The following is an 11,386-nucleotide window of genomic DNA, read 5'->3' as shown; positions in this document are numbered from 1 at the left end:
AGAGAGAGAGAGAGAGAGAGAGAGAGAGAGAGAGAGAGAGAGAAAGAAAGGATGAATAAGTACAATGTAGGAAAAGAAAAAGACAAGCAAACATAAAACAAATAGAGTTACTTACCACAGAGAAAGAGAGAGAAAAAGAAAAAGACAGAGAGAGAGAGAGAAACAAAGAGAGCCAAGTTAGCTAGTCATATCATTTATCTAGATCCACGATCACTCTTAACTCGTATGTATTAGGATTAGCATCCTTAGTAACCGGAGTACTCGAATTTATCCGAGGACTCGAATTATTCAATTATAACTCGAAATCCAAATCTAGATCCGGATCTAGAATATCCGTTATATTTTGGACTTGAATCCGATTTCGGATCTTTCATCATGACGACTCAAATATAATGCTCTTCTCCTCGATTGGATTAATCCCTTTGACGTAGAAAAAAAGTCCCGGGACGCGTCATTAATTTATTTTCACTATGTCATATTGTTACGTCACGTAGTTTCTTTTACGTAGTTTTTTCACATAGTTTTCGTTCTTTTTTTTTTTTTTTTTTTTTTTTTTAATGGAAGCGATTTGACATTCTCATGGGAGATGTTGAGAATGATTCCATGTTCGACGATTGTTTTTTCTTGAATTATTAATAAGTAATCTTACAAACTCAAACTCGGTGAGATGAACAAGCTAAATTATATCATTTTTGAGAATTTAAGATCCTATGAAATAGAAGATTTATTGTTATAGATTTCAGAAATTACGAGTTAGCAAACTGATAAATCTCGATCATGATCTTAGAACAAAGTATACAACATCGATCTCCTGTCTAGACGGTGATTGTAATTTTTCAATTTTAATTTGTGATTTATAATTTTGTAATTCTTGATTCGTGATTTATGATTTGTCAATTGTGAATTGCGTATTGTATATTCACAATACCCTAATTGTAAATTCGTTCACGTAAATGGAACATTCGAGGAAGTTGCGTAGACGTTGAATCACACAATAGGCATTATGCCTCGCACGATATGCAAGTCTAACAATAAAATACGTTGTTAGAGACCTCTCTCTCTCTCTCTCTCTCTCTCTCTCTCTCTCTCTCTCTCTCATTTTTTTTTAAATCATCTATCTCCACCTAAACACTTTTGAATTCGTCTCGTCAAGACTTTCCATATTTTACTATTTATTGGAGAAAGAGTAAAGAAAAGGGAGAAAAATAAAAAAGATAAATTAGAGAGAGAGAGAGAGAGAGAGAGAGAGAATATCGAGGACGATTATTTGATTTTGTTCGACGGGTCTATTTAATTTTATTTTATTGCCCTCTGCATTGGCACAGCTAACGGGGTGCACAGAGAACGAGTGAGAAGGATAGAGAAAAAGGGAGAGAGAGAAAGAGAGAAAGAGAAAGAAGAGAAAGAGAGAGGGCCAAAAGGGATATGAAAGTCAAATGATCGATTTGAGTTACACGCAGCGGTTCGGTTTGTTCGTTTCGAATAAAGTCGATAAATATGGATGTACCACGAGATAAGGTTTCGCGCGCACTGGAATTAAAGCGAAGAAATATAGACGTTTCCGTTCTCTCTCTCTCTCTCTCTCTCTCTCTCTCTCTCTCTCTCTCTTTTTCTCTCTGTCTCTTGTTGTCTCTATCTGTGTCCCTTTCTCTCTCTTTTTTTCTCTCTCGTTCGCGTGCCTCCCAGTCGTAAAAGCAATGCGTATGGGTGCGCCAATGGATGGCCCTCGATCGGCTTATCCATCGGTGCAGAGGCGTATTAATACCGGTGTATGTCGACGGAGGATGCTTTTACGTCTCCGTGGATTTAAATTCGACGTGGAAAAATCATTTCCGATAATATATTGGCCGAAAGAAGAAAAAAGAGGAGAAAGAAAAAAGGAACATATTCGAAGGTTACGTCCGATTGCCGCTTACGACAGAGAGATTAGCAAAAAAAAATTATTTGCAGTTTTTTTTTTTTTCCTTTCTTTCTTTTCTTTTCTTTTTTTTTTTTTTTTTATTGTTTCAATTACGTAGAGAAAGAGAGAGAGAGAGAGAGAAAGGACAAGGACAAAAAAGAAAAAATTTTGTTTCGGTCAAGCTTTTGTAAAAAATTAATTCATTGATCGTATAGGTATGTATATATAAAAAAAAAAAAAAAGAATTAAAAAGGAGAACAGTAATTATAATAATAATAATAAAGATGAAATAAAGGATAATCAATGCAGAAAAATTCTTAGCTGGTTTTAATTACTTATAAATGAAAAGAAGATAAAATTATGAGAGTCAAAAGAAGAGAAAGACGAAAGAAAAAAGAAATTAATATTCCGATATACTGAATATACTTTTAATAATAATTTATAACAAGAAAAAAATAATGATAAAAGGATGATACTATTTTTTCTTCTCCTTGTTTTTTTTTTTGTAAGATTTTATTAAAAAAAAAAAAAAAAAATATTAACGATAAAGGATAAACGAATGCAATAAAAAAGAAAAAAAAAAAAAGAGGAAAACAGAAAGAAACAAGGACTTGTTACTTTCAATTACGTATGAATGAAAGATAAGAGAGTGAGGGATGAAAATGATTCAAAAAAAAAAAAAAGAAAAAAGAAAAAGAATCACGGGACAATAAAGCGCAAACGTTCCGAATGAAATCCGAACGAGAACGCTTCTAAATCGTTGCGATATAAATAAAAAGAAACTAAGTCGCGTAGAGAGGAAACTAAGCCCGACTTGGCCAAAAGTCAAACGATTCCTGGCCCGTGCCGTTTCGTGGATGTTGCAAACTTTATACTCGTCGGGTCGATCGTGTTTGGTCTCTCGACTTTTAACGCTTCTCGAAAAACGAGCTATCACGTGCAACGTGACTCTGAAAGATAAACCTCGAAAAGGAACTCCTGTGAATTTTCAGACTTGTGAAAACATCTTTCCTTGCCTCGATTAAGTTAATATATGTAAATATATATGTATATATACATATAAAGAAGAAGTAGAAAGAAAATAATAAAAAAAGAAAAAATTATTTAACTGTCAAATAATAATGTACGTTGGCGAAATACTTTTTTTTTTTTCCTTTTTATTCGGAGCAAAAAAAAATTCTTTGTAGTCCCGCACTTGGATGAAAATGAAGTGAGGGAAAGGAAATAAAGAAAAAAAAAAAAAAAAAAAGAAAAGAAAAGAAGAAAAATAATAAAATAAAAGAAAAAAGAAAAAGAAATTTCGTGGAACTTTCGAAAACCACGGTTTCTATCAGTTTTACTTTACACTTAGGCTCGGAGCCGGTGAGTTTCGAAAACGGAAACGCTTCCGGTGCGAACGGACATCGGCGATAGCGAGCAGACAAATCGATACGTCGACTGGAGTTCGTAAAAAAACAGAACGAAACGGAAGACAAAAAAAGGGAAAAAGAGAGAGGGAACGAGAGAGAGAGAGAGAGGAAAGGAAAGAGAGAGATAGAAACGAACTCGAAAACTTTTCTGGGAGATACGGTTCACGATCTTTTTACGTTCCCACGCGTAACACGAACGATTTTGTAAAGAGTAAGAAGGAAAGAGGAATAGAGAAACAAAGAAAGAGAAAGAGGGAGAAAGAACGTAGTTTATAAGAGTAAGAATAAATAAATAATTAAGTAAAAATATACAGACTATATACAATATTAATTCGACTAATGACAGAAATAAAATCGTATGATAACAGTAAAATCTGATAATTTATACAATGTGTTTTCTTTTTTATTTATCTTTGCATATTAAATCGATTCAGTCGGTATAACGGTTGATATTTAATTAACAATTAACGAGTCAATTAATTAATTTTACATTCTAAATTTGCATACATTTAAATATTTAAAGAGAAGAAGAAATAGATAGATAGATAGATAGATAGATAGATAGATAGATAGATAGAAGCTCGTTCTATATAAATCTATTCTCCGAATGAAGTAGTCATCATAGCACTTATACTAATCACCGTCTAATAATAGTTAAATTCAATAAGTTGTAAACACATATTCTACTTTAAAAACGACATATAAATAATCTCATACAACTAAATCACACGAAAACCAAAATATTCAAGAATGATAGAAATATAGAAATGGAAAAAATAAATGTTCCGGATAATACAAATATATTTTTTTAAAGGAAGTACCTAATACCGACAATATACATACTAATCGTTGTTTCAATAATAGTAAAAACACAAATCCATCAATTTCTAAACGCTTTTAATATATTAAAAATATCCAAACAAGTCATATATCTAAGTATTACATAAAAAGCGAGAAAGATACAGCGAAAGAGTAAACAGAAGAAAGAAAAACAGAGATAGATAGATAGATTGACAGATAGATAGATAGAGATAGAGGGACAGAGAGAGAGAGAGAGAAAGAAAGAAGCTCGTTCTAATACTAATCTATTTTCGACCGAAATAATCATCGTTAAACACCTACGTTAAAAGATGCATCGTTACAGGTGGTTCCTCGAAGAAACGTTACGTGTTACACCGAATGTGTGCAAATGCTCACACACACTCTCTCTCTCTCTCTCCCCTTTCTGTCCCTCACTCTTTCTATATATCTCTCTCTCTCTCTCTCTCTCTTTTTCTTTCTCTCTCTCTCTTTCTCGATAAGGTCGTAGTCCGGAGGCCGGGTCTCTTGAGTTGAGCGAGCGCGCTCACCTAGTCATTTCGTAGGAGTACTCGCTCGCGGACGTGTTCTCGCACTCTCTCTTTCTTTCTATCTTTCTTTCTCTCTCCCTCTCTCTCTCTTTTTCTCTATCTATCTATATATCTATCTATCTATCTATCTATCTATCTAGTCTCTCTCTCTTTCTCTCTCTCTCTCTCTCTCTCTCTCTCTCTCTCTCTCTCTTTGTCTCTCGTTCCCTTTCTCTCTCTGGAGACTCCTCTTAACGGAGAGATATAGTATACCTCGTACGGAATAGAGTGAAAAAAAATTCTTAAACGATACGAATCCCCATCGATTGTACAACACGCCAACATGAAGGATATTCGTAGTCAGGTAAGTTAACAAATCTTTACCAACTTCTTCTATCCGTTCTCCTTCTTCTTCTTCATCTTCTACTTCTTCTTCGTTTTCTTCTTTTTCGTCATCTTCTTCTTCTTCTTCTTCTTCTTCTTCTTCGTCTTCATCTTCGTTTTCTTCTTTTTCGTCACCTTCTTCTTCTTCTTCTTCTTCTTCGTCTTCATCTACGTTTTCTTCTTTTTCATAATCTTCTTCTTCTTCTTCCTCTTCTTCTTGTATTTCTTTAATTTATATTTTTTACTTACTCTTCCTTCTTCTACTACTATGTTCATCGCTACGTCGTCATTATCAACGTCATTATCAACGTCATATTTACTATTACTATTATCACTATTACTACTACTTCTATATTCATATTTTACTTAGAATGTTCCCGCGCTCTTTCTACACGACACACACATGCACGGACTTTCAATCATTTCACTAAAAACTCTCCCTCTTTTTCTTCTTCTTCTTCTTCTTCTTTTTCTTCTTCTTCTTCATCCTTTTTATTTTCTTTTATTAAAAATTTTTATTTAATTTTTCTCGATTCTAATTCTCTCTTCGTTTCGATCTATCAGATTGAATAGTTTTTTAATGATATAGTAAGGTAAGATTTTTTTTTGTTTTACTTTGTTTTTCTTCTCTTTCTCTCTCTCTCTCTCTCTCTCTCTCTCTCTCTCTCTCTCTCTCTCTCTTTCTCTTTTTTAAATCATATGTTCATGTAATAAGAGCATTTTAATTTACATGTTAAATTAAATCCAAAATTAACAAAAGAGATATATTTTTTTCCTCTGACTTTTCATTCGCTATCTTTCTCCTACGACAAAATTTTCACATTTTATTTACGTGATCGATAAATCAAGACTTTACCCATCAAAACGTTTAATTAATTTTGATATACTTCATATCGTATTAGAAAAGATATAGACGGATGATAGATGCAAGCGAACGTGCGTTCTAACACGCACAGTCTACATGCTAATTCATTTTATCGTTGAAAGAGAGAGAAAGAGAGAGGGGGAGAGAGAGAGAGAGAGAGAGAGAGAGAGACGGAGTGATAGAGACAAGGACAAAAGTTTATCGTTTTAAACTTTATTTATCTTCTCTGTCTCTCAAGCTCACATATTCATACAAACCTACACCCACGCACATTCACACACATATACATAAATGCATAATAACTGGCACGAAAGAATTGTTGACGTTAAACAGTTTTCACGAATTGTATTTATCGAAAAGTTGAAACGCAAGTTTCGATAGTTTCATTGTTTAATTGTTTGCAATAAGAACGAATAAACGAATATGTAAGAACGATTTCTAGTAAGGAAACGAATGCCTTGGAGATGTTAACTTTCCGTAGACTCTTTTGAACGTGAGCCATGCCGTTAGAAATAGATCTGACACCGTGGGAGATACAATTATAGACAAGGATAGAGAACAGCGTTCATGCTTCGTGCCGTTAACTGAACGAAAATGAAAAGCGTCTTGTAGTTTTAAAGAGAGCGAGAAAGAGAAAGAGAGATAGAGAGAGAGAGAGAGAGAGAGAGAGAGAGATAAAGAAAAAGAAAAAAAGAAAGAAAGATAGAAAGTTTTATATTTATTAAACTATAATAATAATAACAACGATGATAATAATTAGAGATAAGCGTTTACGTATACAAATAAGAACAATTATATTTTAACAGTTTCTTACTTCCATTTTATCATAATTACAAGATTAAAATGGATATTATTTTTCTATGTCGTATACTTTATCGCTGTCAAATCTACACTATTAATTATTAGCAATTAATTTACATTAATTTAATTCCATTATTCTTTCATACATAATGTATTATTCTATCCAACATTGTCTATCTTTTCCTCACATTCTCTCTAACAAGATATATATGTATGTATGTGTGTGTCTATGTACATATAAGAAACAATTATTTCTACTCCCTAAATTTCTAGTTCTTATCATGATAGAAAAGCATTTTTTTCTCTCAATTTTTTTTACCACTTTCTCTCTCTCTCTCTCTCTCTCTCTCTTTAAAATACTGCATTTTCCGTTTCCCGAGTTTACACTGATCTCATTATTTTGATCTTGACATACTTTCCAATATATCATTTTAATATCATCCCAATATATATATATATATATGTATGTATAATTACGTATATAATAATGACATATACATATATGTATATTAAACAATCCTAATTAATTTACTTTAATTTAATCTTCTTCCATAAATAATGTATTTACCTTATCCGATATTGCATATATATATATATATATATATATATATATATATATATATATATATATATCTGAAACAGTGCATTTTTTATCTCACTCTTGCTTACACCGTCCTCATTATTTTAATTCTGACATATTTTCTAATATATCACTTTACTGTCAAATCTATCCTTAGATACCCTAATTAATCTACTCTAATTTAATTCGACTCCTCTTTCATACATAATGTATTTATTCAACGTCATCTATCTCTCTCTTTCTCTCTCTCTCTCTCTCTCTTTCTATTTATCTATCTATCTATCTATCTAACTATCTATCTATCTATCTATCTATCTCTATCTCTTATAAAATATTTATAAATTAGAGAATCAATTATTTCTTAATATAGCGTTCCATCCTAATCGCGATAAAAACAACATCCTGCCTCTCTCTCTCTCTCTCTCTCTCTCTCTCTCTCTCTCTCTTCTTACACAAAAAAAAAACTAAAATAAAAAAGAAGAAAGAAATCTTTTCCTATATTTCTTCTCTCCTCTGATTTCATTACTTTCATGCTCATGACAATTTACTGAGGCATCATTTTTAATATCAACATAATTAATATAAACATCGATTTAATCGAATTCCTTCGATAACATTCACAATATTTTCCAATTTCCATTGAACGTTATCCTTTAATTTAGAAAATCTAATAAAAATATAATTAAACCATCACAAAAGTTTGTATAATTCAATATCTATTTAGATTCGATAACATTGTACTTGAAGTAACATACATACATACATACATACATATGTAAATGAGAATGACAAACCTTCGGCCCACACAAATCGCATATTCGTGTCCGCGTCCCTCTATTCTTATTCGTCGATTCATATACCCACGCCTTGACTCACCCAGATTTATATGTACAACGATGAAAATTTTAGAAAAGCACGGACGAGGACACGTCGAGAACGATGACGTAGCACCCACCCACCCACCTGTCGGCCATGGCTATTTTGAACTTTTCACGATGATCTTCTCTTCTCTCTTTTTCACTTTCTTTTTTTTTCCTCTTCTCTCTCTCTCTCTCTCTCTCTCTCTCTCTCTCTCTCTCTTTACTCGCTTCGCGCGTTTCCAGCATCCCTTTGACGAACACGAAGAATTCGTGTGCCGTTGAGACGGAGCTCGGTGCACTTTTCTGAAAAAGCTCCGAGAAAAAGAGAACGAACGGAGGAGGCCCTAATTCGTGTAAAGAGAAAAAGAAGGATTGGTTTGAAAAGGAGGAGAAGGAAGGAAGGAAGAAAAAAAGAAAGAAAGAAAGAAGAAAGGAAAGAGAGATATATAGAGAGAGAAAGAGAGAAAGAGAGAGAGAAAGAAGGAAAGAATAAAAGAGAGAGAAAGAGAAAGAAAGAGAGAGAGAGAGAGAGAGAGAGAGAGAGAGAGAACGAGAGAGATCGTATTTGCCACGCCGGAAGTGGGACCCTCGGAAGCCCCGCCATGCCACAAAGGATACAATGTGCTCTCTGATGTGGAAAGCCCGAAACGAGAGTAAAGAACGTATATGACGTTATTAATGATATCGTTTCTTTCATTCTCTCTTTCTGTCTTCTTTCTCTCTCTTTCTCTCTCTCTCTCTCTCTCTCTCTATCTATTTATCTCTCTCTTCTCTCTTTTCTGAATCTCTGTCTGTATCTCTTTATCTATCTCTTTACTTCGTGTGTATGTGTGTGTGTGTGTGTGTGTGTGTGTGCAACATTTGATAATAATAATAATATTATATGTAAAATCTCTGATCTAAAAACGAAAAAAACTCTTTGACAATTCCGTGCCACAGACAAAACGTATACATACGTTTTTCTTTTCTCTTTTACTTTTTTCTTTTTGATTTACGAAGTATTTGTTTTAAAAGGAAGATTAAAAAAAAAAAAAAAAAAAAGAAAACGAAAGGAAATGTATAATTCCTTTAAATGAATAATTTCATATATTGAAATGGAATTTTTTGATTCATTGAAAAAAATTATTAGACATTTTATGTTTATATATATATGAATATTTAGATTATAAAAAAATTTATTTGATGTGTTCGTTATTATATCAAAATAAAAGAAATATATATATATAAATATTATAAAAGGAATGGATATAAACATTGCATAAAAGAGGATTCATTGGACATTTTCGCGATTATATAAAAAATAAGAAGGAAATAAAAAAATTGTTAATAAAAAATAAATAAAAAAATATATAAATGAACGTGCAATCGGACACTTGCAAATTATTTCTTTTCGTTTGACGTTTGTTTATATATATATATAAAAAAAAAAAAAAAAAAAAAAAAAAAAAAAAAAAAAAAAAAAACAAACAAAGAAAAAATGAAAGAAAAAAGAAAAGAAAAAGGGAGAAAAAAGGAAAAATAAGAAAAATTACAAATGTAATTCTAATTAGCGAAAAATTCATATCGTAAAATAATAGTCGACCAACGTGAAAATAAATTCTTCGTAAGAAGAAAATTCGGCAGGTAATTTACGGGCAATGTAAGAGAAGTACAACAGCACGTTTCTTGCTGATTACCGATGCGATTAATAACTACTCTGGTAACTAATTAAAGAGTTAGTTAATCCGCTCTGTTAGACATCGGTTTAATAAACGTTCCCGCTAGTTAGATAGCTAGCTAGCTAGCTAGCTAGCTGAATAGCTAGATAGGCTAGCTTGCAAGCTCGTTCGCTCGCTCGCTCGCTCGTTCGCGATCGAGCAACCATAATGCTGCGATCAAACTGGCGTGATATCTAACTTTCGCGTTTAAAGTGATTCACGACTTTGTCGATAGTTTTCAACAGGAGCTACGAATAAATACGAGGAAAATATTCCTGTGTTTAATAAATCACGTTTAGAAAAGGGCTCTAACAAAATTGCCTTCCTTCGTGGGATCCATCTCATTTTCATAATATTGATAATATTTTCCTTGAGATCAAAGTTATGATTTTATATATATATATATATATATATATATATATATATATATATTAGATTATATATAAATAATATGTACATATATATTCATTTTATTTTTTATATCTTATACATTTCAAATTTAAATATATATATATATGTATGTATGTATGTATGTATGTATGTATGTACTTTAAAGAATTATTTTCTAAAAATATTTATTCATTTAAAAAATCTATATTATAAAAAATATTCCTCTCCCTTAATATTTACTTTCTTAAAATACTTATTTCTTGAAAATATCTATTTTATTGAAACATTTATTTCATTAAAATATTTATATTATTTAAACATTTACTTTCTTACAAACACATATACACGTACAGAGACTAGTACATATATTGCATTATATTTTTAATATATTACTGAATATATATCATGTATTAACGCGACAATGATTAAGCTCATATGAATATTCATATTAAATTGCAACGAAAGAGAGAAGATTCGAACACGAAAAGAATTAAAATACATTTCTCGTGTTGCTCGCTTGCTTTCCTTCCGAAGGAGAAAGTACCAAGTTCTCCCAAGAGAGAAAAAGAGAGAAAGAGAGAAAGAGAGAGAGAGAGAGAAAATATACTTCAGGTACGAACTTTCCACGATGGCGAATAACCTTCGGACTGCTTACATTTAACTTTAAAACCGATATTCCAAGAGCGAGAAAACATTCGTGTTTCTTCCATAAGAGGATCACATGCTCGAAATGATTTTTACGAATCCCGTTTACCCTACGGGTCGTTCGGATCATGATCTGGACCTTCCTGACCTAACTCTTCTCTCTCAAATGAAGATTATTATTCTAATAAACGTGCTTTCCATAGAAAAACAAGGATGGTATGTAAAACATACAGAATACACCGATGATACCATTATTCTATTTTATAATTCGTGATATAACGATTTTAATAATAATAATAATAATAACAATAATAATAAATATATATCATATATATATATATATAATTACTATAATATAAATAAATATAAATAGATTAGAAATTTAATAAAATCTATTTAAAATAATAATAATAATGATGATGACGATAATGATGATAATGATGATGATAAATCATTCATAACAACTTCGACTTAAAAATGTATATACAGAAACACATAGAAAAAAATTCATCGTTTTAAAAACGAAT

General features: G+C 31.6%; 2 protein-coding genes across 4 annotated transcripts in view; one reads left to right on the top strand and one right to left on the bottom strand.

Annotated features, from left to right (window-relative positions):
• Positions 1 to 5,066, bottom strand: part of LOC122634176 — a 12,279-nt gene extending 7,213 nt beyond the window's left edge. The window contains exon 1 of the mRNA XM_043822850.1: positions 5,022 to 5,066. The gene's annotated coding sequence lies outside the window, so the exon portion shown is untranslated. The remainder of the gene's footprint in view (positions 1 to 5,021) is intronic.
• LOC122634177 (phytanoyl-CoA dioxygenase domain-containing protein 1 homolog) overlaps positions 4,595 to 11,386 on the top strand; it is a 9,414-nt gene continuing 2,622 nt past the window's right edge. The window contains exon 1 of one of the 3 annotated variants that reach the window (XM_043822853.1): positions 4,595 to 5,001. In XM_043822853.1, the coding sequence (XP_043678788.1) occupies positions 4,981 to 5,001 (21 nt within the window). In that variant the 5' untranslated portion in view covers positions 4,595 to 4,980. Of the gene's footprint in view, positions 5,002 to 8,674; positions 8,786 to 10,834; positions 11,076 to 11,386 lie in introns of those variants that run through there. The other 2 variants (XM_043822851.1, XM_043822854.1) reach the window with 2 other exon arrangements.

The sequence above is a fragment of the Vespula pensylvanica genome, chromosome 14, assembly GCF_014466175.1.
Source record: "Vespula pensylvanica isolate Volc-1 chromosome 14, ASM1446617v1, whole genome shotgun sequence".
Classification (NCBI taxonomy): domain Eukaryota; kingdom Metazoa; phylum Arthropoda; class Insecta; order Hymenoptera; family Vespidae; genus Vespula; species Vespula pensylvanica.
The sequence above is the reverse complement of the archived record's forward strand: the minus strand, read 5'-3'. Positions and strand labels throughout refer to the sequence as shown.